Here is a 26,992-nt window from a genome sequence, read left to right as displayed (position 1 = left end):
GTGCCTTAACCTGCTTGAGGCAAAGGAAGTTTCAAACATATTGGATTTGAAACTAGCCATTATTTCCCATGTTGCAAAAATGGCAATTTTATTTCCCAACAGCAAATGAAACTGTCAGGAAAATTTAGATGCAATAAAACTGTGTGGTTAAACCAACATGCTGGATTTGGACTAAAACTGAATTAAAGGAATTAAAATTAAGCATTATGTCAGTCAAAGTTTATAAAAACTTTATTAAAATAGGGATATTTGGTGGGAAAACCTGGGAGTTTGGGCCTCGGTGAAGCCCAACAGGACCTGTCCATTTCATCTCTATCAATTGTGTCACATTTGGAATTTGCACAATGAAAAATATTTTGCATAAGTGTCTTGCTCCTGGCAACCTTTCCACCTTTATAAAAAGTTGTCAAGGCAGTGTGTGACTTTCGCGGTGCAGAGTTTGAGAATGGTGGCTTCAGTCCAAGGCTAGCTAATAACGGCTGACATGCACTGGAACCTAGAGGCCTAAATCAACATTGTTTTCACAGCTGTAATTAAGCCACCTAATCAGAAGCACATTTTGACGGGACAGTTTCTGGAAGCCAGACATTATAATTTCTTATGCCTGGAGCGCAGTGGCTCATGAGAGGTCCTCATTTAATTTCAGTTTGTGTGTGAGTGTGTGTGTGTTTTAAAAGAGGCAGTAAAAAGAAAATACTATTTGGAGGGTGGTGATGGGGGAGGCGGCGGGAAAGCAGGCGCATCTGTTGAAATGAAGCAGGCCTATGTGTTCATGTCTTGACCAACTTGCAACCCACCCTCCTCCGGCCGTGCGCCGAGTCCCCGTCTCTCGGGTGGCAGCTGTGCGCAGTGAGAATAGGGACCTCTGCCAAGATCAACAGATGAGCTGGTCTGAACCGGCTCTCTGTGTGTTCCGATTGTAAATTGTGCTGGTGATGATTAGAGAACTCCAACACAGGATGTTGACTCTTAAAACTGTCCAGAGAAAATAAGTTTTGGGTTGCTTTCCTTCGAATTCGGTAAAAAAAAACCAACGGGGGAGGGGAGTGGGAGGGGAGGGGAAAGAAAAAAGTAAACCCTTTTTGTGACTTGGTGCGCAGAGTCGAGTCTCTGGCTGTCAGATGATTCCTCTAACATGAATTCACACGAATCAAATAGCGGTGTTGTTTTTATAAAAAGATATAAAAGGCCCTCACAACGTTCCCACAGCAAGACCCGTCATCTCGAAGTGTTTATAGAAGAGGACTGCTGCTGAGTGCACTTCTTTAAGAAGCAAACCCAAAGTGTTTTGCATGCGACACCACCTGCTAAAAGGAAGAGGTACCTGCAGCTCCTTCAGTACCTAGAAGCTGGTTAGCACTTGTTATGACTTACCTATGCCCTGGTCACACTGAACTGTCATCTCGCCCATGCTCTGTGGAACTGCTGCAATGGGGATCTTTAAACATAAACTTTCAACCTCAGAGGCCACAGTAAGACTATCACTACGAAAGCCCTAGTCACTGGGGTCTGATTACGTTTAGTTCTGCATTTTAATTGCATATGGATTCTATTAACTCGCCCCTTTGCCTTATAGGCAACGTTTTAATCAAATTACTACAATTTTCAAATATGCTACGATAGCTTGACAAGGTAAAAGTTCACATGCCTAGCATACGTGGAATAGCAAAAAAAAAAAAAAAAAAACCCAACAACTTCATATCGAAGAGGAAATAATTTTTACAGACACACACACAAAGCAGGAAAATTTGTTGTCAAATTATTCTGTTGCTGTTTGTCCTCATGGGGGCAGTAAAGGTAAAGGGACCCCTGACCGTTAGGTCCAGTCACGGACAACTCTGGGGTTGTGGAGCTCATCTTGCTTTATCGGCCGAGGGAGCCGGAGTACAGCTTCTGGGTCATGTGGCCAGCAGGACTAAGCCGCTTCTGGCGAACCAGAGCAGCGCACGGAAACGCCGTTTAACTTCCCACCAGAGCGGTACCTATTTATCTACTTGCATTTTGACGTGCTTTCGAACTGCTAGGTTGGCAGGAGCAGGGACCGAGCAATGGGAGCTCACCCCGTCGTGGGGATTCGAACCGCTGACCTTCTGATCGGCAAGTCCTAGGCTCTGTGGTTTAACCCACAGCGCCACCCGTGTCCCCATGAGGGCAGTAGGGAATTTTGATACTGTAGGCCAAACACCCACTGCCACTCTATCTAACCCTCCAGATTCTGCCCCAAGCTCCACTCCTCATTGGCCATGTGCCACACGGTCCCTGAGGGCTTCTGCCCAGTTGAAATAAGTCCTTGAACTGAAATACTGCAATACCTTTTGCTTGCTTGCCTGGCTGGAAAGATGAGTGGGTGGAATTCAGCGACACGATAATACATTGGACACCTCTGGTTGCGAACGGGATACATTCCGGAGGCCTGTTCGCAACATGAAAAGCCTATAACCTGAAGCACTGTATCTGCGCAGGTGTGCGGCACGATTTAGCGCTTCTGCACATGCGTCGAAACCTGGAAGTAACCCTTTCCGGTACTTCCGGGTCGCCGCGGGACGCAACCTGAAAAAACGTATCATGAAGCAAACATAACATGAGGTATGACTATACTACAGTTCCGCCAGAGCAAGCATTTCTGCTTGACAGATGGAATCATGGAATTGTAGAGTTGGAAGGGAGCCGAGCGTCATCTAGTCCAACGCCCTACAGTGCAGGAATCTCAGCTAAAACATCCATGACAGATGGCCATCCAACCTCTGCTTAAAAACCTCCAAGGAAGGAGACCGTTCCAATGTCAAACAGCTCTTACTGTCAGAAAGTTCTTCCTGATGTTCAGTCGGAATCTCCTTTCTTGTACAGTCGTACCTTGGTTGTTGAACGCCTTAGTTGTCAAACAAATCAGCTCCTGAATGATCAAAACCCAGAAGTGAGTGTTCCGGTTTTTGAACATTTTTTTGGAAGGCGAAAAAATCTGATGCAGCTTCTGATTGGCTACAGGAGCTTCCTGCAGCTAATCAGAAGCCACACTTTGGTTTCTGAACGTTTTGGAAGTCGGATGGACTTCCGAAACAGATTCCGTTCGACTTCCAAGGTACGACTGTAATTGAAGCCATTGGTCTGGGTCCTACCCTCCAGAACAGGACTTTTAATAAGTCTTTGTAATTTTCTTCTTTTTATTTCAGCTTTGTGAAGCATCTGCCATTTAATCATATACAGTGGTACCTCAGGTTACATATGCTTCAGGTTACATACGCTTCAGGTTACATACGCCTCAGGTTACATATGCCTCAGGTTACATATGCTTCAGGTTACATACGCTTCAGGTTACAGACTCCACTAACCCATAAATATTACCTCAGGTTAAGAACTTTGCTTCAGGATGAGAACAGAAATCGTGCTTCGGCGGCGCTGCGGCAGCGGGAGGCCCCATTAGCTAAAGTGGTGCTTTAGGTTAAGAACAGTTTCAGGTTAAGAACAGACCTCCAGAACGAATTAAATACTTAACCTGAGGTACCACTGTACAAAGTCACACTCCATGCAGCAGTAGCAATTGCTAGAGGGAAGGGAGCATTTCCCAGCACTTAGCATTGCAGTTCCTGGGAAAATGCAATGTCCCTATGACCAAAGAGCTGTGCAGAAGAGACTTGTCAGGATCCCAACAATAAATGAGTAATACTTTTGTTGGCTGTGCTCAAAACTATCTGAGAAGGCCCTCAGATCTATGATTCATAACAACATTGTTTCCCCCCAAACATTCTCAGACTGCCTGTCCAAAGGTCTCCTGAACTGTGTCATCTCTACCTAGCTCAGCTTGTGGCATTTCATCACAACGACGCCTCACGGAAAACAAATGAAATAAATACCACACACAAAACCGCATAAAAGCATTAATGACACAGGCGGCGGTTGGATTGCGACATTAGTGGGGATTTGCATCCAAAAGCCACAACTCTTGATATTTCCAGTGGTAGGATGACAGTCCAGCTCTTTCTCCAGCTGTTATCTCACTTGCAACCATCTTCTCCTGAGGTTCATAATTCTTCCCCGCCCCCTTGATCTGAAGCTGTCCTCCTGACCCCAGAACATTCCCATCCCCTCTTCATGCATGCAGTCCCCGTCTCCTCAGGTTCTCTCACTCCATCCTCCTCCTAATTCTTTTTCGCCCGTTTCCCCTTTCTTTGGTGATACTATCTAGATTCCAAACGTTTGAGTAATTGCTGGGAATTCCTCCCAATATGCAATATAATTGCATAACTCTTTGTCTGCGGCCAGGTGGACATTTTTCCGTTCTTTGTGCACAAAAACTTCAGCATTCTAAACTAAAACCTCCTAACATTTGCAGAAATAACTTTGTTTCCTAGTGCCTAACGATTGCAGAAATAACCTCGTTTCCCAGTGCCAACAACAGGATTTCCCTGCCCTCAAGCAAGGAATGGGAATAGCTGTTCCTCCTGTGGGATTGTGGATGGCAATCATACTCTGGAGTGGTGGATTTGTCCACTATTTGGTTGCTGTTGTGTTTTGGGGTTGTTGCTGTTGTTTAGTTAACAGAAAGCAAAACATGCCTTCCGCAGAAGGACAACCCTTGATGAATACGTGGACAATGTGCACATTTGTTCGAATGCCTCTAGGTATATCAATCATAATATAGCTTCAGCCATGAATAGCTCAGTTGGTTGAGCATGAGACTCCTGGTATGCCCTGCAGAGGACCTTAAGGTCCATGAATAATCATAGTTTAGAGGTCCCGGGCCCTAAGGAAGTCAGATTATCCTCCACCAGGGCCAGGGCCTTCTCAGTGATGGCTCCGACCTGGTGCAATGCTCTGTCCCATGAGACCAGGGCACTGCAGGATTTAACTTCCTTCCGCAGGGCCTGTAAGACAAGAGCTATTCCGCCTGGCTTTCAATTTGAATGGAAGGCACAAGGAGAAGGGGACGACAGAGGATGAGATGGTTGGATGGTGTTCTTGAAGCTACCAGCATGAGCATGAGTTTGACCAAACTGCGGGAGGCAGTGGAGGACAGAAGTGCCTGGCGTGCTCTGGTCCATGGGGTCACGAAGAGTCAGACACGACTAAATGACTAAATAACAACAACAACAACATAAATAAATAAATAAATAAATAAATAAATAAATAAATAATAAATGATAGGCATAAACTAAAACAGTACCAGTTGAGATGAATGTTGCTAAACTAAGTGTTATATTCATCTCCTTTTAAGGATTTTGAGAGTTCTGCATTCTGAAAAAATTTGGGAGCCCATACAGGCTTAGACCTATTTAGTTATGTGCAAATTATCCATCATGTATGCAAATATTACCCATTAATTAAGAATGATGGGTAATATAGCTGAGATGTTTTCTGTTTTGATAGGTTTTGCATTCCAAAACATGAAGCTGCACCAATACAATGCTAAGACTTTGTGTCTGTACACGGCACCTGGATAGTTTATAAAGCACGATTTCAGAGGCTTTTCGCTCCAGCCCAACACTTCAAAAAGAGTTTGTTAGAATGAACTTTCCTCAAAGCTCTCTCTCGCCAGAGGAAAGCAGCTCCCTGCGTAGCAGGCTGCACTTGGCATGGCGCCTGCTCCCTTGTTCACAACTTAAGCACCAGTAGCAATCGCAACAAATATTCAGACGGAGACAAAAAGGAACATCTGAAAAAAGATGCTGAGTTGAACATGTAAAAACCAAGCAAGATGCCCAAGATACGTAAAGAGTTTTAGGCCAGTTAAGACTCTGATCCTAAATTTTGCACGTGTGTTAATTATTATTATTATTATTATTATTATTATTATTATTATTATTTATACCCCACCCTCCCCGGCCAAAACCAGGCTCAGAGCAGCTAACATCGAATGTATAACACATTAACATAAAATCAGGCAATCAATTAAAATACATCCTAAAATCAGATCAGGATCAGAGTAAAATCCAATCAGATGTTGCCTGATGATGGCTTCCAAAAGTGCACAGATGCAACCCCACACCACATTTTCACCCTAAAAAGCTAAAGAAGTAATGTATGAATCCATGGCCTGATAGCTAAACCGTGGCTTGTCTTAATGTCTGGACCCCAGGTCTATCCGCAGAGTGTGGTTTGGTTCAGGGGTGAGACAAACCGCAATCTTGAACCCGCAGTTGTTCTGCAAACATGTACTTGTTATTTCCCATCTCAATTGTTTCAATGGGAGAGAAAATAACTTTTGATCCACAGCCTCCCCCAAATATTCCCTAACATCCCTGAGGGACTGATGGGCAAACGAGTGATCTTGGTGGAAATGTCTTCTTCCACCCCAAGAAGGAGGCCTTGGGTGAGAGACCTTCTCCTCTACCTTCCCTGATCCACAAGGTCCAAGCGACCCTCATTTGCCCTTCCCACAAGGTAAGGATTGCTCCCTTTGTTAGCCTTAATTTATTTGTGGGCAATAATGTTTCAGAGATTAAATTAGACTTGAAATTGGATTAAATCTTAGAGTACGGGGTGGGGAGGAGAAACCCCATGTTTCATTAGCAGAGAATATGCTATGACTGAAATATAGATGTCCATGGAGAATATTCACTTTTTAATTCACCAGTTTGTTTCGAAAAAAATAACTAACAATATTACCATATTTTTCCGTGTATAAGATGCCCCCATGTATAAGGTGCCCCCTATTTTGGGGGACTAAATTTAAAGAAAATGAGGGGAGATGGCCCAAAGTTGTTGAGCATTTTTAGGGGGAATTGCACATGCGCCATCACCCCAGAGGGACCACAAAGTTCATCACAAAGCACTGGTCCAATGTGGATTTCCCTCTTTGGAAACCTGCCTGGACTTCAGATATCACCTTATTTGTATCTGCCCATTCTTCTAGTCTCCCAAGAAGGAGCCTGGCATATAGTTTGGAGGCTACATCTAATATACTAATGAGTCTATAACTGGCAGGATTTTTCTTATCACCCTTTTTATATATTGGGGCAATTATACTCAGCTTCCACCCTTCAGGTATGCGACCTGAGCTGTTAACATATGAAAACAATTTTGCAAAAATGGGTGACCAGAAATCAGGTCTTATCTTATAGATCTCCATTGGGATCATGTCTTCTCCTGGAGCTTTATTAGCTGGTTGGCTTGCAATTAGCCTCTTAATTTGATTGGGTGTGACGCCTGGCCATTCTGGCAGTTCTAATAACTGAGTATGGTAAACTTGTGGGGGTGAGTCAGGACAGGGGCCATATATTCCTGTAAAATATGTCACCCAATCCTTTCCTTGGACAGATGCTTCTAACGAGTAGCCCAGCCCATTTGTACCTTGGGCAACCAGATGCCAAAATTTCCGTGAGTCCTTTTGAATTGCTGTGTCTCCCAATGCTTTCCACTGTTGTTCATAATATATTTGTTTCTTGCTTTTAAGTAATAATTTATAATTGTATTGTAATTGGGCTACCTCAGCTTGTAGAGCAAGATTGTGCTTATCCTGTTTTAACTTCAATTTTCTAAGTTCCCTAGCTAGGCATTTTTTGCTTTTCTGACATTCCTTATCAAACCAAGTCTGTCTTTTAAACTTTTTGTCCCAGAGGGACCATTGCTGAGGGTTGGCAAAGTGGGCATCTGCTCCCCCTGAGTGGGAAACGCACAGGCCACCAACCAGCTGGCAGCTCCTCTCCCCACGCCACTATCCGTGTATAGGACGACCCCAGTTTTTTGACCTGATTTTTGAGTCAAAAAACCTCGTCTAATACACGGAAAAATACGGTATTTCTTAATAGGAGGTAGCAAACCTTTAAAGAAACTTTGCTCCGGAATCATTGCCAAAGAAAAAGTAGATGTGATGCTATACTTTTTGATTTGGCAATCTTACACACAAGCATTCATACAGGACAAAAGGGTGACAAATTAATTCAACTGTTTCCTCCTCAACTATAAAGCCTTTTACAGGGGGTAGAGATCAATTTGCTCTGAAGGGCAAAAGCCAAATTATAGATAATGTAATATACTCCATCTTTCCAGCAGAGCTACGTAATAAATAAAAAAATACTTTTTTTGTAATGCAACCCAGTTATGCAACCAAATGCAGGGCTCTGTAGAGTTGTGTGGCAGGGTAAAATTCTGAGGTGAGGGGGGATAAAATTATTATTATTATTATTATTATTATTATTATTATTATTATTATTATTTAAAAGCAGACACTTACCGTGTGCAAACTTTCATTTTCACGAAGGCATGCTGTTTGGAGTTCTGATTTCAGAGCTGCAATGTGATGCTGGTGGGACACTATTTCTCTCTCTAGTGTAGAGACTCTGGAGCATGCAAGCTGATAGACATCCATGAAACTTACAATCATTGCCTAAAGCGGAAGGAAAAGGAAAAGGAGTCATTGTTATATACAAATGCTGGTATCAGGTCTGTGTCATCTGTGCCTAACCACATCTCTGAAGAGGCAATATCTTATTATCTAGTTTGTTTAACTTACTTGCTCACGAACACACTCCCCCCAAAATTGAACATCAATACTCGCCTCTTAAAAATATATCAGATTGTATACATTTCTGCCAGCGCTGCAAATGCTATTCTGTTAATCTGGCAAAGCTTTCATTTCACTCTCTTCTACAATGTTTGAAGAATAATGTATTTGGATGTGTAAACAGAGCTTTCTGGACTCATCTCCCAGCTAATTTCACTCAGCGAAGCTCTGAAGAACAGCAGAGAGGGAGTACGAACATTTTCAAAATGAATGGACTTGCTAATTCTCCCAACTCACCTTTAAAAAGAATTAGATTTAATTTGGCATGAAACTAAAGAAAGTTACAGACCTCTGAAAGTAAATAATCTGATTACAATATAGCTGGGAAAATAATTTTGTTCAGGTATATAGTGAAGGAATGTCCCAGCCGTGTAATATTGATCAGACCGATAATAAAGTTAACTGCACAAGAGAGTATAAATGATTTGGCAGTGCTAGTAACTTGATATCTGACCTAAATAGTATAACACTATTGGGATTATTGGACTTCTTTACAACTGGTTAATCACATTTTATAGTTATAGTTTCTCTCTGAAGTGACCTGTACTGATTTCTCAAATGTTAGAATAGCATTAGGGCTGATATATAAAAAATTCTATTTCTTTACTGAATAAACCAAAATTAAAACAAAATATGGCATTTTTCTTTTTTTTCTGATAAAGTAAATGAACATTTTGGAATGATCATGCTGGTAAACGTGTGTATAGACCAGGGGTCAGCAACTTTTTCAGCAGGGGGCCAGTCCACTGTCCCTCAGACCTTGTGGGGGGCTGGACTATTTTTTTTGGGGGGGGTGAACGAATTCCTATGCCCCACAAATAACCCAGAGATGCACATTCTACTCATATAGAAACATGCTGATTTCTGGACCGTCCGCGGGTCCGATTTAGAAGGCAATTGGGCTGGATTTAGCCCAAGGGCCTTAGTTTGCCTACCCATGTGAAGTGAAGGACATGAGGCAGGAGTTGATAATGCAGGTGAGCTGTGCACAAGCAAGCTGCCAGCTAGCTCTGTGGAGGCTCCTTTTATTGGCACAATATGCAAACCCAGGCTGTGACCTTTACACATCTTCCAGTCCCAAGATCGTGGGGTGGTACAAAGTTATTTTGGAACCTGTTTCCACCGCGTCATTTTCCCCTTGCACAATGTATGACGAAGGAAACAAAGGTTTCCGAGAAAAAGGTCACAGACAGGACACGGCAGACTACTGAGACCGCAAAAGGTTAGACAGAGGGCAAGATGTTCAGACAGCTCTGGACTTCTTGTGAGGGGGAGTGTGCTCCGCACCCCAAGGTCATGCGTGCAGGCAGCTGCGGCTGCCCGCAGGCGGGAGTGTGCTCCACAACCCAGCGATCATTCCTACACCCATGGTATAGACCCTCCAAGTGTCCCTATTTTTCATGGATGTCCCTGATTTAGAGAAGCCATCCCAGTTTCTGGTTTGATCCCGGAACGTCCTGCTTTTCCTTAGGATGGCCCTGATTTTATCCGAGAAATGTTGGAAGGTATGGAGTTATGTGACCCCCCCAAGCCAAGGAGATAAACAACTATATAACTTTTAGAAGATATCTGAAGGCGGCTCTGTATAAGGAAGTTTTCTTTTAATGTTGAATGTTGAATGATATTTTTATATACGTTGGAAGCTGCTCGGAGCGGCTGGGGCAATCCAGTCAGATGGAAGGGGTGTTGTTGTTGTTGTCATTATTGAATAGGGTGTCCCTATTTCCATTGGAGAAATGTTGGGGCCTAGGCGAGTAATCAGAGTCCTGTTTAGCATACCATATCCCAACCATGGGATATGTGAGTGAGAGCTGGACCATAAAGAAGGCTGATCGCCGAAAAATTGATGCTTTTGAATTCTGGTGCTGGAGGAGACTCTTGAGAGTCCCATGGACTGCAAGATCAAACTGAGTGCTCACTAGAAGGACAGATCCTGAAGCTGAGGCTCCAATACTATGGCCACCTCACAAGAAGAGAAGACTCCCTGGAAAAGACCCTAATGTTGGGAAAGATTGAGGGCTCAAGGAGAAGGTGATGACAGAGGACGAGATGGTTGGGTAGTGTTCTCGAAGCTACTAACATGAGTTTGACCAAACTGTTGGAGGCAGTGGAAGACAGGAGTGCCTGGTCCATGGGGTCATGAAGAGTCGGACACGACTAAACAACAACAACATTCCAACCCTGCAGCTCAGCTATACGTGTTCCTCAAACATTTTTGAGGTTCAGTGAATTATTATGCTCATCTGTAGAAGAAGCAGAAATATAATCATTTTGAAAGTATTATACCTAGGGATGGAAGGGGATGATGGGTTGGAGAAAGAAATGCGCATTTGCACAGCAGATACAGAGAAGGAACTGTGTGTAGCGAAAAAGACCTTCCATGTAGGGAGTCTCTCGCTGGACTGGAACCACACACAAACTGCATTGTGATCACAGAATCACAGAGTGCGATTCTAACCCCTAGTGTGCTTTCTAACACTGCCTTTATTTGCAGGATATGGCCCAGATTGCTGTATTCATGCCTCGCTATCTATTGGGCTACGCATATCCTATTGCACACAACTATAGCTATATCAGGGATGCCAGATCATAGAAGCATAGAATCGGAGAGTTGGAAGAGACCCCATGATTCATTTATTTGGACACCCTACAATGCAGGAATGAGCACAACTCAGTATTTTGGTGCAAGCTGAAAGTTCGTCAGCTATTGTACTTGGTGGGTTTGGCTCACTGCTATTGATATAATGAGTCTATATTGAATATAGCAAATCCAAGAGCGTTTTTACACATGGTCTCTGTGCTTGAAACACATCATTTGTGAATTATGTCAATGCACAGACAAGAGTCGCTACTGACTTGTACAGCATAGCTAAGGGAATTTTTAAAAACTATTTAACAGAAATGCTTGCGAAAAAGCTTCTCCATCCCCTCAACTCCAACCACTAGATATTTCACGCAAAGTGTTGAAGAAACAATTCTACTTAAACAGTTATGTTATGTTCCTTTTTTTCTCATGTTAACTTTTTTTTTTGTTCTCAATTACAAAAGGGTAATTTTTGCTCTTTTTTTAAAAAACACACACAGAGAAAGGTTAAAAACCACTTGTTCAATACTGTTCAAATATCAGAAACATAGACAAGTACAAATGACCAGATAGAACAGTATGTTATGCAATCATAAGAAACTATAGGCGTTATGAATCAACTGCAATCCAGTCTAATCTCCCAAGTGAAATTTAGACAGCGCTACATACATTTTAATTTGGACAAGTTCTTTGGAGTAACATTTCCTACTTTCCCAAAAGGAACCATGGAATTTTCAGTATCAAGTGTTCAGAGACTCATATTTAAATCTCAGCGGAAAGATGATATTTCCAGTAGCTCACAGTATTTATTAGTGTGCTGCCAAGAATGGATTTATTGCTGACTAAGCATAAAGTAACCTGTGCGGTAATTAAGAAAAATCAAGATTTCTGTTTTTGACTTTTTTTCCTATAGACAGTAGGATGAAGAGTCTATAACTTCTATAATACAGAACTCCTTTTCTGTTTTACGGAGTTCAATACCTTTTTTCTTTTTTTACAATTCGTTTTAAAATAGTACGTTAAATTTCAGACTGAATATCACCTGTCCTCTGTGAGGCTGTTTCTGCAGAGTCCAGCCATTTTTTAACTGACAGTCCATTTCTACTCTTCCATCCCAAGGAACCAGATTCCTCAGATGTGCCTAGTTTAAGGCGCAATGTCTGGACCTTTATTGTGCTGGTTAGCTGAAACGTTTATCTTCTGGCTTTGTCACATTTACACCACAAACTGGCATCACACAGAATTTACTGGGGCGAAATTATTCTCTTTGGTGTAAGAATTTTTCATCATTTGGTATAAGAATTGCCAAAGCTCTCACAACCAAGCAGACAGACAATAAACCCCACATAGGTACATTCAAACCAAAAGGAAAGAGAGACATATTTGGAAATATCCCACCCACTTCTAAAAGGCCACAAATATTTAAAGGTCAAAAGCCTGGTTACCAGGTTTTAGCCTGGTGCCAGAGATAATGACGGCGCCAGGTAAGCCTCCCTGGCGAGAGCATTTCAAAAATGGGGAGCCACTGCAGCAAAGGCTCTGTTCTTGTGTTGCCACCCTCCAGACCTCCTGTGGAGGAGGCACAGAGACATTCGCAGGGAAACCAAAATGCTTGTTTACAAAGCTATTGTACTACCAACCTTACTGTATGCTTGAGAAACGTGGACCACTTATAAACGCCATCTCCAACTCCTTGAAAGATTAAATCAACGGTGTCTCCTAAAAATTGTACACATCACTTGGGAAGACAGGCAAACTAATGCCAGTGTACTGGAAGAAAAAAAGATCACCAGTGTCGAAGCAATGATTCTTCAACATCAACTTCGTTGGACTGAGCATGTTGTGTGGATGCCTGATGATCATCTTCCAAAGCAACTACTCTATCCCCAACTTATGAATGGAAAGCGTAATGCTGGTGGCCAACAAAAGGGGTTCAAAGACTCTCTAAAGGCAATTTTTTAAAAAATGTAGTATAAACACAGACAACTGGGAAACACTGGCCTGCGTGCGCTCTAGTTGGAGAGCAGCCTTTACCAACGGTGTCATGGGCTTTGAAGACACATGAACTCAGGACGAAAGGGATAAATGTGCTAAGAGGAAGGCATGTTTGGCAAACCCTCTTCATGATCCACTCCCACCTGGAAACCAATGTCCCCACTGTGGAAGGACGTGTGGATCCAGAATTGGCCTCCACAGTCACTTATGGACTCATTGTTTAAACTGTGTTTATTGAAGACAATCTTAGTCGGCTACAAGTGATCACCAAAGAAGAAGAAGGAGGCATATGAAGAACGGCTTGGAGGATGATCTCAGGGTCCAGACTGGTTCATATGACAAGGGGCGGTCCTTGAGGCATTGTGGTCCTGAGCCATTTGCACCCGGAAACTAATTGGCAGCCAGTGCAGTCTGAAGCAGATAGGCTTGTGCAAAGGTGGACCAGGAAAGATCACCTGAATTCTGCTAGATTCACCTTCCGCTTGTAGCTTCCATGTTCTAAAATCCCTGTGATAGCAGAGGGTTTGCCCCAGCCTTCAGCAAAAGATTTTTGGGGGGCCCAAAGTGGAAAATCCTGCTGTAGAAGAGAAACTCCAGTGACGGTTCTCAAGATCCCACTCACTGCTTTCAAAAAACGGTGATGAAGATTTTTTTGGAAGAAGAAGAAGAAGAAGAAGAAGAAGAAGAAGAAGAAGAAGAAGAAGAGGAAGAAGAAGAAGAAGAAGATTGATAGAGGAATGCAGCCTCTTGATTTCTTACTGAATTGGCAGTACTATTACAGGGAAACTAACAACACAACATTTGAAAGTAGTCACTTATCATTATAAATAAAACCAACCAAAAAAAGAGAAGGGTTATACTGTTCTTGATTAGAAAGTAATCATGTCTTCCTGAACTGTTTTTTACAACCCAGACAGATTCATATGGAACGTTCATTTAAAAACCGAAATCCCTTCCAGACTGGGGAGTATTGTAAGAATGTCAGAGGGGCAGGAAAGCTAGCCACAGCAATTCTGAAGGCTGAAGAATTTTAATTTCAAGCATTAAAAAGCCATTTTAAATTGAAACACAGGATGTAAGTTAATAAAGCCTAAAACATACACGAGGCTGCCAATTTTAGAGTAGAAACAGTAACAAATTACTCAGGAGTAACCAAATGCAAGGAAGTAATAAGAGAGCAAATGGTTCCTGAGTGACCTCCTTCCTGTCCTTTTGACCTTTTTACTTTTCTATTGTACATTATATTATATTCTTAAGAAAACATCTTATACAGATGGGGAAACCCAGCCAGATGGGTGGGGTATAAAGAATAAATTATAAAATTATTATAAACATGGTGGCAACAGAGTTTACTTCCAGAGAATTGGCCAATTTTAAGAAATGACCTCTGGGCCAATACCAACTTCCAGAAACAGCTCGCTGAACATGTACAGTGGTACCTTGGGTTACAGATGCTTCAGGTTACAGACTCTGCTAACCAAGAAATAGCACCTTGGGTTAAGAACTTTGCTTCAGGATGAGAACAGAAATCGTGCTCTGGTGGCGCACCAGCAGCGGGAGGCCCCATTAGCTAAAGTGGTACCTCAGGTGCTTCAGGTTAAGAACAGTTTCAGGTTAAGAACGGATCTCCGGAATGAATTAGGTTCTTAACCCAAGGTACCACTGTATGTTGGAAGCTGACCAGAGTAGCTGGGGCAACCCAGTAAGATGCGTGGGGTATAAATAGAAAATTATCATTATGGAATGGGACGTCCCTATTTTCATTAGAGAAATGTTGGAGGGTATGTAATCTAACCACCCATTTCTCTTTGTTATTCCCCAGACTACTGAGATGTAGAGAGTTTAAAGCAAGGACTTTTCTTCTGAGTCTGTGACCCCAGGGCCACCCTTGTTTAAACAGTGTGGTCCTTCAGTGAAGCCATAATGAGTTGATTCCCCCACCATCCAAAAGATGTTGACTTGGTCTTGTAGATCTTCTGACTGCTGGTACTATGGATCAGTCTACAGTGGTACCTCGGATTACATACGCTTCAGGTTACAGACACTTCAGGTTAAGGACTCCACTAACCCAGAAGTAGTACCTCGGGTTAAGAACTTTGCTTCAGAATGAGAACAGAAATCGTGCAGCGGCAGCAGGAGGCCCCATTAGCTAAAGTGGTGCTTCCGGTCAAGAACAGTTTCAGGTTAAGAATGGACCTCCAGAACGAATTAAGTTCTTAACCCGAGGTACCACTGTAATGTTCCATGTTCCTTCCCCCCGGTAAAATTCTGATAGGTCAGCGGTGGGGAACTGTTTCACCCCAAGAGCCACGTTGCATTTGGGGCTCACCTTCTGAGACTCACATGGTCAGAGCTTCCAAGTGTCCCTATTTTCCAAGGACAGTCCCAGATTTACCGAAGCTGTACCGGTTTCTGATTTGATCCCAGAATGTCCCGCTTTACCTTAGGACATTCCTATTTTAACTGGAAAAATGTTGAAGGATACGGAGTAGCCAAGGATACTGGAGCCGCCCAGAGTGGCTGGTGCAACCCAGTCAGGTGGGTGGGGTATAAACATAATAATAATAATAATAATAATAATAATAATAATAATAATAAGTGTTGTTGTTCCATAGGACGTCCCTATTTTCACCTGAGAAATGTTGGAGGGTATGCCTTTGCATTTAATTAATAAGATCAAGGAAAGTCACAGTTATTGCCAAGTTTGAAGCAGCTCAAGAAGAATGTTCTAGAAAACAGAGCTCTCACTGCTCAAGTTGCTAAATGACTTCTTGCAAAGGAACTGTTATTATTTTTAATACTTTCATTCATCTATGGGTTATTCAAACGAACATTCTTTACTGCAGGGGAGGACTTTAGTAATGTGGCGCCCTGGGCGAGGACGAAATTTGGCACCCCCTAACTTTGAGTAGGTACCAATATAAATATAGGTATTATTATTATTATTATTATTATTATTACTATTACTATTTTGGGCCACCTCAGCTTAGTGCCCTGTGTGGCAGAACTGCCCACACTGCCCTAAATCCGGCACTGTTTACTGTATCCAGTGGTCATTTTCCTGAGAGTCTGTGACAAGAGAAAATCGAAAACAGGCATAATTGAGGCTTATTAAAGATGTGAGTAAACACATGTATGCACTTAAGGATATTTAGTAGACAATTGAAGAAGAGTTCCTTATCTGAACAGTTCAGAAGAGTTGATATTAACCATAAAGTGTAAAACTGAGCACTGATTTAAAAAATCATTTAAGTGAAGCATGTGTCTTCGTAGATGGATACATTATTATTATTATTACCAATATTTCTTTTTGCCAGGCTTTAAGTAGTCTAAGATTTTAGAATGCTGATGTTGGGTTGCATCCAACTAGGTTAGACCCATTGAAAGGTTAGATCCACTGAAATCAGGGGACTTGGTCATGCTTAACTGATTTCAGTGGGTCTCCTCTGAGGATGACTTAGCTGCACATGATCTAATACTATTCATAAAACCTTCCACTATGCGGTAGTATTGGCGTTCAACTTTATAGCAATATCAACTTCAACAAAATTAGAGTTTTTGGTCTTTCCCTGGCAGTGGGTGGTGAGGAGGATCGACTTTCGTCTAGACAAAGTTTTATCAACTGAACAGAAGCAGGAAAAAAGAACAACAAATATCAAACCTCTAAGAAAGTTGTCATATATAAAATTACAATCATAAGCAGTCCAATAAGATAATACAGAAAAAAACTGCAACAAAAATTAGAAACACAAAGAAGAGGTTCTTCTGCTTTTTAAGTATAGAAAGAGAAGAAAATTCCAAATTAATATTTGCCTTTTAGGCTTCCAGCCTCCAGGAAATTCCTGAACTAAAAAGAATGTTAGTAGGTAATAAATTTACCTAAGGGCAATGTACACAAAGAGATGAAAAGGAACAAGAGAGGGAATAATAAAATGTACTTCAAAAGAATGTGAGCCTAACTTTAGTGTAGCAAACTACTAGGATGAAAATCTGAAGAGACTACAAATGTTGTGTTCACTGTGAAGTTTGCCCAAAAAGTGACAACAGGCAAAGAATGTTTGGTGCAGAGCTACGAAGTAAAATAAAAATGGTACCCTGCATCTATACTGACTATTCTGCAGAAAGAATGGTCCATTCTACTTCTAGGGCAACATTCGCACCATTTTTTTCCTTACCAATTTGAGGGTTGTGTTGTGTTATGTTGTGCTCCCCATCATGCATAGGAGGGGAACCCGTGAAGTAGTTACAGATATAAAATATCAGTGCATATTGACAGTATACTGTAGATTTCTGCTGGCCTTTCATTGAGGGAAGGGGGAAAATTAGATGCTAAAGGAAAACTAAGTACATTGTTCCACATTGCTCATTCAAATTCATTGTTCCATGTGCTTCAAAACTGCAGGAAAGATGTATGAAGTTGCCCCTAATCTGGCACAGAACATGTCAATGGCTTCAGAAAGAGAGTTTTGAAGGAAGACATTCCACAAATCATTTTGTTTTATTATTATTTGAGAGAGGGGAGGACATTGTGTCGAGTGGGCTGCCGAATTTGAATTCCTCTCTAAAGAGTATGCGTGAAAATGCATTCAGGTATTTTCCTTTGTCCCGCAACTCCTTATAGCAGCTACAGAAGAGGCTATAAACTCTGAGGCATTTTCAGGCCTCAAAAGAGGTCTCATGGGAAACAACATTCGACAGAAACTGCTTTTCCACAGCTGTTTGGTACATGCTTTAATGATCTGCTCTCCATGGATCTTCGTCTGACATTAAACTAGTGCTGGGCTTCATCTAAGCACGGCACATGCAAGTTAAATGCACCGGAAGGGAAGGCAATTCCATTCCAGTCCCCACACGAACACACACACACTCCAGGATCCTTCACTGCAACTGCTTTGAGCCAAACCCTGCCCTCTTAACTTCAGTATCAATTATGTTTTCTCTCCTGCCACTCACCCCTTCCACATCCCATCAAGGTCTTGGTGGACACCCAAAAGATGAAGATGTCAAATCAGTTAAGATCAAATGGGCACAAGATATAGGACACAATATACAATCTGAGGACTGGGAGAAGTTGCGGAAGGTGGACTTGAAATTTACAGACTGTTCTCTTTTGAAAGAATATTATATGAAAATGATGTATAGATCACACCAGAACAAATATATATGATGTATATCACACCAGAACAAATGGCAAAAATGTACAAAACTGGGTCAAATACATGTTGGAAATGTAAAGAAAAAGAAGATACTTTGTATCACATGTGGTGGGAATGTAGAGAAGTTACAAAATTCTGGGAGATGATATATAACAAACTGAAAAAAATGTATAAAATGACATTCTTGTTAGGGATTTTAGGAAGAGACCTGCCAAGAAAAACAATGAATTTATTTATGTATGCTACAAAAGCGGCAAGAGTCTTGTTAGCACAAGGATGGAAGAATGAGGAAAGCCCAACGAAAGAACAATGGCAAGAAAAACTGATGAGTTATGCGGAGCTGGCAAAGTTGACATATAAATTACGTGACAAGAACAATTGTGACTTCAAGGAGGAATGGGAACTTTTTACAAATTATCTAAAACAACAACAAAATGATTTGGACTCCTTGGCAGGTTTTGAATAAACATCCACAAATTTATTAGTCGAATATATGACAGATAAAGCAATGATATGTATAATTTTACAACACGCAGAGAATAATATGTGCAAACAAATCAGAGAGGGGAGCTGTGGGAAGTCTTTAGTGGGTGAGAGAGGGAGGGATGGGGGAAAAGGGGGAGAAAAGTAATTAGTTACATTGATTGATCATTTGTTTTGTTAAAATTGCTTAATAAAGATTTTTTTCTAAAAAAGAAAGATAACAGAACCAGTTTTAAGCCAGCTGTGATCAGCTTCTCAGAAGGAATAATCCAAACAAGAATCTTCTGCCTGTATCTTTCACATAGAAAGAAAACTTTCCAGAACACTCTTGAACCAAGCAGAACAAGAAAGATCTCCACATATCAGATCAATACTTTATGTACTAAGATGTGCAAACTGACAGACGCCCCAAGAACTGAAGCTCTCCGAAGGATGGCAAATAGGCCATGAGAAGTAATGGCATGATTTCCTATTTGTGAAAGAATGGATTTGAATTTGGAAGATGGAAAGGAAACAGCTTCTACTGAAAACCTCAGCAGACTGACACGCAAGAGCCATCGTGGCATTTCTTGCCAAGTATAGATTGTCCTAAGAACAACATTGATTTTCTACATTAAAGCTGTGGCTCTATGATGTCCTGTTACTGCAGACAAAGTTCCAATGAGTTTCGTGGGACTTGCTTCTGAGCAAACACGCTTTAAGAGATAGTGCTGCATTATAATTAGGCGGGTCACAGTGCAAGTGGAGAAATTCGGTGAAACTTCTCTCTTTAGAGATCCTAAATCAGCGTTTTGGTGTCCATTCAGAAATGGGTGGAGGCGAACAAACGGAAAAGGCATTTGTACCCTTGGCCACAGTTTCACAGAGCTGGGATTAGACTTGCAGCCTATTCTGGATCTTGCTGAAGAAACATATTTGCAGCTGCAGCGAATATTTGGGCTGCGGTGCCCTAAAAGTGAAATGCAATCCCGTGGAGGCTCACCTGCCACCTACTGCATTTAGGGGTGGTTACCCCCCCCCCCTCAGCAGCTTCTTAGTTTTACTTGTCTTTTAAAATGCTGATTGAGTTCTTTCAGTTGGCTCCCTGCTGCTGTTTTTCTGTTATTTTAATCGTTGCTGTTGATTTATTGTACCATTTTATTTCTGAAAATTGTCAGTTCATGTTTGCACTTGCCAGTCAGGGAGTTTTCTTCTCCTTCTTCAGATGAAGTTTTGAGGTACAAACAAATTAAATAATAAAGTTACAGAGCTCCTGATGAGGAAACAGAAAGGCCAAGATCTTCTCTCACAACCCCCCTGACATTACCATTATGTGTGATATCACTGATATCATTACTGGCAACTTTTCACACACAACTTCAAGCAGATCCTGCGTACCACAGAATTCGCCGTTTGAACAAGCACTGGCAGAAGGTACTTTGGGATGGAAAAGACATTTAACTGGTGTTGTTACCACCTTGCCACTTGAATTTGCATAATTTCACAAGATCCCTTTCTTCACGTGAATCTGGCAAAGGGGTTGGAAGCCACAGGAGAAGGGGAGAAAATTGGATTGGAAGTGGAGGAAGGCAATGATGATGATGAAAATTAATACGGGGTAGTGAATTAGGGTTTCGTGGGACTTTCGCAGGGGGAATGCTTCCAAGTTTAGATAGGCATACTGTTTTTAGTCAGGCTTCAAGGAATGACAGAAAGAGGATTAATAATAAGGACTGCTAGTGGAATGACTAATATAGTTGTTCGTTTAGGAATTTATGAACCGAAGTTCTGCCAAAAATGGCACACAAAGCAGTGTACAATACTAAAAATTAAAATTATTAAAATGTAGTTATGGACCCTTAGGAAGTCAGCTGAAGAAAACTTGACAGAGAGGGTACAGGAACGAGCTGATGTTAGCCAGTGTCTGCCCCTCTTATACGCAGGCACAGCAGTAGGGCACAATTTCAGTGGTGGTGGGGGCCAAGGGTGTCACCAGAATCTGCAGTTACACTTCAACGTGTCATCTGATAACTGTTAAAGGGTGCCTACTGAGAAGCTAGTTGTTGTTTAGTCGTTTAGTCGTGTCCGACTCTTTGTGACCCCATGGACCAGAGCAAGCCAGGCACTCCTGTCTTCCACTGCCTCCTGCAGTTTGGTCAAACTCATGCTGGTAGCTTCGAGAACACTGTCCAACCATGCTTTTGATTTATGGTGCTGGAGGAGACTCTTGAGAGTCCCATGGACTGCAAGAAGATCAAACCTATCCATCCTTAAGGAAATCAGCCCTGGGTGCTCACTGGAAGGACAGATCCTGAAGCTGAGGCTCCAAGACTTTGGCCACCTCATGAGAAGAGAAGACTCTCTGGAAAAGACCCTGATGTTGGGAAAGATGGAGGGCCCAAGGAGAAGGGGACGACAGAGGACGAAATGGTTGGACAGTGTTTGCGAAGCTACCAGCATGAGTTTGACCAAACTGCGGGAGGCAGTGGAAGACAGGAGTGCCTGGCGTGCTCTGGTCCACGGGGTCATGAAGAGTCGGACACGACTAAACGACTAAAGAACAACAACAAAGTTGTGTATTAAAAACATTCCCCCCCCCCATCCGATCTCTAGGGACATCTAGACCGATTATTCCTAAGAAAAAGGCTTTTGGTCTTTTTTTAGGTCCTCTTTCTGCTCTGCTACCCTGCAAGAATTGCATTGCACTTTTAATAATCTGAAAATGGCACAAGTACTTTGCATTCAGCCGTACGTAAAAAAATGGGTGGGTGTTTAAAAAACAAAGAAACAGTGCCACTTCAAGAGACAAGCGAGGAAGCACTCCTTTCTATACCAGTATTAGTTAAATCTCTGCATTGACACGGGTGAAGTAAAGATGGAAAACCATGAATTTATTATCGAAGCGTAGGATGTTGTGGGGGAAACCAGCAATGCAACTTGGTAATGGACTGAACACAGAGGCAGGAAAAATGTCAATATGCAAATAGGTGAGCTAAGAGCCTTATTTCCTCGTAGCATGATATAGAATATTGCCGCTGCTTCGTTTTCCACATAATGAGACAAAGTAGAATATATTGTAGCAGATCAACCTCTATTGGAAAAAGCACAAAACCATTTAAAATGCCAATCACATCATGCAAGATTCATAAAATAATGCACCAAGTCTTCCCGCGGTAATTATGTGGGTGAACCCAAATAGTGCTTAAGACCACAAATGAACTAGTCAAATTATTATTAGGGGCCGTACAAGGTGATTAACTTATTCAGCCTGTTGAAACACTTGCAGCCCTCTTTCCTTTCGAGTGGGACAAACTGGACTGGAAAAGATACGGCAGACATATTACTGAATTTCATAAAGCACCTGACATTTGCTAGGTGCTGCGCAAAAATTAAAAACGCTACAAGTCAATGCTTTCTGGCCAATAATCTAGAAGTAAGACAAGATACCGTACTTTTCCGTGTATAACACGCCCCCTATTTTGGGGACTCAAAATTCAGAAAATGTGGGGGGGATTCCCCAAAGTTTGGGGAGGATTGCCCAGTTGCTGAGCTTTTCTGTGGGGATGACGACACACAGCTGTTGAGCTTTTTTGGGGGGGGAATGCCAAAAAACGCTTACCCCCCAGACCAACAATGCTCCTTGCGTGCATCGCTGAAGCAACCTATCCTCTGTCCCATCGCTGAAAAAGGCAGCAAACAGCCCCCCCACTTGCCGCAGCGACAGCCAATCAACACCAGCCCTTACAATCTCCATCTCGCGGCAGCCACCAATCCCACGTCCCCACAATGCACTACCCATGTATAAAAAGGTAAAGGGACCCCTGACCATTAGGTCCAGTCGTGACCAACTCTGGGGTTGCGGCGCTCATCTCGCTTTATTGGCCGAGGGAGCCAACGCACAGCTTCCGGGTCATGTGGCCAGCATGACTAAGCCGCTTCTGGCCAACCAGAGAAGCACGGAAACAATGTTTACCTTCCCGTTGGAGCGGTACCTATTTATCTACTTGCACTTTGACGTGCTTTTGAATTGCTAGGTTGGCAGGAGCAGGGACCGAGCAACGGGAGCTCACCCCGTTGCGGGGATTCGAACCGCCGATCTTCTGATCAGCAAGTCCTAGGCTCTGTGGTTTAACCCACAGTGCCACCCGCATGTATATGATGACCCATAATTTTGAACATGATTTTTCAATTAAAAAAACTTGGAAAAGTATGGTACCTTGGAGAGGATAAGGCAGGGGTACCCAGAGAAAGAGATCAAAAATTGATCTCATCATTGGGCAGGCACAGTTGAAATGTGTTCTTTTTACCAGCCCTGCCCGGCAATCTTGAACCTATCCAAGTTACCAGGATAAAACATATGCGGAACGAGTCTGCCCCTGCGGCTTGATGGAGGTAGAAACTGTCTCTCATGTCTTGTTACGCTGCCATTTCTATGGGGATATATGCTCCGTATTTATCACTCCTGTTATACAAAAATCTCTAAATGGGTCCGAACTTCAATGTCTAAAACTCCTGGTAGAGGACAAGGATCTAGAGATCACGCTAAGGGTGGCCAAATTCTGTTTGTCTGCCATAAAACTTAGGGAACAAGCTGTACTACCAAAATGATTAAGGTTTTAAATGACAATTTTAGGTTATATTTTAGCAATCAAGATTTAATATATATTTTTAACTGCCGCTATATCTGAATTGTCTCTGTTATACCCAATTGCAATTCAATTTATTCTTGTTGTGTTTTATGATTTTCCTGATATTGTAAGTGAGCCGGAACTGGTCTGTGACCGTAATAATAAAATTCATAGGTTACCAGGATGTGAATATAATAATAATAACAGTTGTTCCTCCATACTCCATCTGTCTAGAGATTTAACTGAGATTGGAGTGCTTGGGTGGAGGGGAAAATGGAAGCTGGCACACAACTCCAACTGTGGTTTGACTGTATGTCTGGTGACTCAAACAATTGCTTGGATGCGCAACGGTGGTCGGCACAAATCATAAGTTTGGCCTAGTGCCTAAGCAGACACACCTAGACAGCATCTTAAAAAGCAGAGACATCACCTTGCCAACAAAGGTCCATATAGTTAAAGCTATGGTTTTCCCAGTAGTGATGTATGGAAGTGAACGCTGGACCATAAAGAAGGTTGATCGCTGAAGAATTGATGCTTTTGAATTATGGTGCTGGAGGAGACTCTTGAGAGTCCCATGGACTGCAAGAAGATCAATCCTATCCATTCTGAAGGAAATCAGCCCTGAGTGCTCACTGGAAGGACAGATCCTGAAGCTGAGGCTCCAAGACTTTGGCCACCTCATGAGAAGAGAAGACTCCCTGGAAAAGACCCTGATGTTGGGAAAGATGGAGGGCGCAAGGAGAAGGGGACGACAGAGGACAAGATGGTTGGACAGTGTTCTCGAAGCTACCAGCATGAGTTTGGCCAAACTGTGGGAGGCAGTGGAAGACAGGAGTGCCTGGCGTGCTCTGGTCCATGGGGTCACGAAGAGTCGGACACGACTAAACGACTAAACAACAATGCCTAAGCAACGTCCTTGTGTTTATACTGTCTCATAACAATATATAAATTGTAAGTGTGGAAAAGAGACAGACACCCACAAACGTATTTCTAAGTGTCTTGGGAAATGTTCCCCAAACTGCAGTATATATTCAACAGCAGTTTTTCCTGGCTTCGTTACCTATATATTTCTCTTCAATCCTATTCAACTTCGTCCGATGAGAAATGAAGACATTTAGAAGATCACAGCGCTGTTGTGCTATTTTATACCTGCAACTAAAGAAAATTGTGCTGCTGGCTGAAAGTGTGGTAACACTTCAGCTTTGACAAGGTAAGCAATCTCCTAAAAAGAGCAATTTAAAACATTCTGTCCCACCATCACAAGAAGTTTTACATAATGGCGGAAGAATAAAATGCAGCACCTGGGGATCCAAGGCTTAACTAAAACATTAACCTGAAAAATGGGACACAGTCTTACCGCTTCCAAAATACAAACAAATGAGGTGACATTTAAAGCTAATTTTAAAATGTTTCATTCATTTTTTGAGAAACCACCCATTTTTCTCCCTCCCTTCCAAATTCTCTCCTATGGTTATAACCACAGCAGAATCCATTGCTGGCTCAGGAGGAATATCTGCCTGAAACAAAAGCCAAATAGTGCCCCTCTCTGCTTCAACTGCCAACCTTTTATATATAAAACCCTTTTACAGTGGTACCTCGGGTTAAGTACTTAATTTGTTCCGGAGGTCCATACTTAACCTGAAACTGTTCTTAACCTGAAGCATCACTTTAGCTAATGGGGCCTCCTGCTGCTGCCACGCCGCTGGAGCACGATTTCTGTTCTCATCCTGAAGCAAAGTTCTTAACCTGAAGCACTATTTCTGGGTTAGTGGAGTCTGTAACCTGAAGTGAATGTAACCTGAAGCGTATGTAACCCGAGGTACCACTGTATATATAAAACCCAAACACAGCACTCCTGAAGCAGGATCCTTTCCTTTGCCACAACACAGGACCAGGCTTGGCAAAACATGGAGAACTTTACTAAACAACCATTTTGCACAAAGAACAAGGACTGAATATTTCTTAGTGTCAGAGGCAAAGTTGTGATGTTGCACTGGAAAAGGAAGACTATTGTTGGTGTTTATCTATAATAATAATTGGGACTTTTTGTTTTGTTTTATTGGGGGGGGGGGGGAATGAACGAACTTGAGACGCCCGGACTGAAGACAGGAAACACGCTGCTTCACAGAGGGAGGGACAGCTGGATATTATTTCGGACTGAACATGTGACTGTTTTGAAGAACCCATACACACACACACACACACACAGAGAGGACCTGTTGATGGCATTTTACCATTTTTACCATTTTACCATTGTACTGTTGAGAGTGTATTAACTTATGGTCTGTGTGTGTGGTTTGGGAGCTGCACGGTCAGGAGAAAACAATGCTGTCCAGGGTTGTAAAGACTGCGGAGAGAATAATTGGGTGCACTCTTCCCACCTTGGATCAAATCTATGCTTCCTGGTGTCATAAGAAAGCTGCAGAGATAGTGCAGGATAATACGGATCCCGGAAATAATCTCTTTCAGCTTCTGCCTTCTGGAAGAAGGTACATGGTTATAAAGACTAGGACTAGCTGCCTGAGAAACAGTTTCTATCCAAATGCGATTTTGGTTTTAAACACAGTGTAAGGTAGTCTCTGTGGGAGTATATTGTATTTAATTATGGGGTATCAGAGTTTTTTAGGGGGTTAACCAGGCTGGGATAGCTGGCTTGTTGGTTTTTGAATGTCTGATATAGATTTTTTCAATTTTGTTGTTCTGTATGGGACAATGACAATAAAGATTATTGTATTGTATTGTAAGAAAGGGAAGTTCCCGGGTGAGACTTGGGAGGGATCAAATTTTTCTGTGCGGGGCAAGTTAGGATCTACCTGTGAAAGAGTTCTCCCCCCCCCCCATTTTTCTGTTTTTGTTTAGATTAGTTTGTTTGTTTTATTGTAATGTATTAAGATTTAAAAAAAAAAAAATCTTCTTTAAAAAGAAAAAAGTATATAATTTGCTTTGCATGCAAAGTCCCAGCTTCAAATCCTGGCAACTCCAGGAAGCGCTAGGAGATACTTGCAGTCTCAACCCCTAAAGAGCTGCAGCCAATCAGTAGAGATGACCGGTGGTATTTGACTCCTATTAAATTGGCAAAAATGTATAGGACAAGTACAGATACCTGTTGGAAATGTAAAGAAAAAGAAGGTACCTTTTATCATATGTGGTGGACCTGTAAGGTGGTAAAAGCTTTCTGGGAGATGATATATAATGAAATGGGGAAAAAAATGTCTAAAATAACCTATGTTTAAAAAAAAACCCAGAAGCTTTTTTTACTAGGAATTACAGGTACCGACATCCCAAAGGACCAGAAAATACTTTTTATGTATGGAACAACAGCTACCAGGATGTTACTATCCCAGAGATGGAAAGAAGACAAGGAGACAAAGTCCCCACCAGAAAAGAATAGCAAACCAAGCTGATGGACTGTGCCGAGATGGCAAAGCTGACTGAAAAACTCAGGAACAAAAACTTTACAAAAGAATGGGAAAAATTGATAAGTTGCTTAGGAGACCACTGTAAGCAGATGGAAACATCAGCAGGATTTTGATTTCACTTGTAGTGTAACAATTATCATGGAAAATGGGAAGCACTGGCCTGCGAGCGCTCCAATTGGAGAACAGCCTTTACCAAAGGTGTCATGGGCTTTGAAGATGCTTGAACTCAGGATGCAAGGGAGAAACAT

The 26,992-nt window shown here is 42.1% G+C and overlaps 1 protein-coding gene across 3 annotated transcripts in view; it reads right to left on the bottom strand.

Annotated features, from left to right (window-relative positions):
• Positions 1–26,992, bottom strand: part of CCDC171 (coiled-coil domain containing 171) — a 212,585-nt gene that overhangs the window by 20,474 nt on the left and 165,119 nt on the right. For all 3 annotated transcript variants that reach the window (XM_079959164.1, XM_079959166.1, XM_079959165.1), the window contains one exon: positions 8,171–8,323. In XM_079959164.1, the coding sequence (XP_079815290.1) occupies positions 8,171–8,323 (153 nt within the window). The remainder of the gene's footprint in view (positions 1–8,170; positions 8,324–26,992) is intronic.

This window comes from Podarcis cretensis, assembly GCF_951804945.1.
Source record: "Podarcis cretensis genome assembly, chromosome: 17".
Classification (NCBI taxonomy): Eukaryota; Metazoa; Chordata; class Lepidosauria; order Squamata; family Lacertidae; genus Podarcis; species Podarcis cretensis.
The sequence above is the reverse complement of the archived record's forward strand: the minus strand, read 5'-3'. Positions and strand labels throughout refer to the sequence as shown.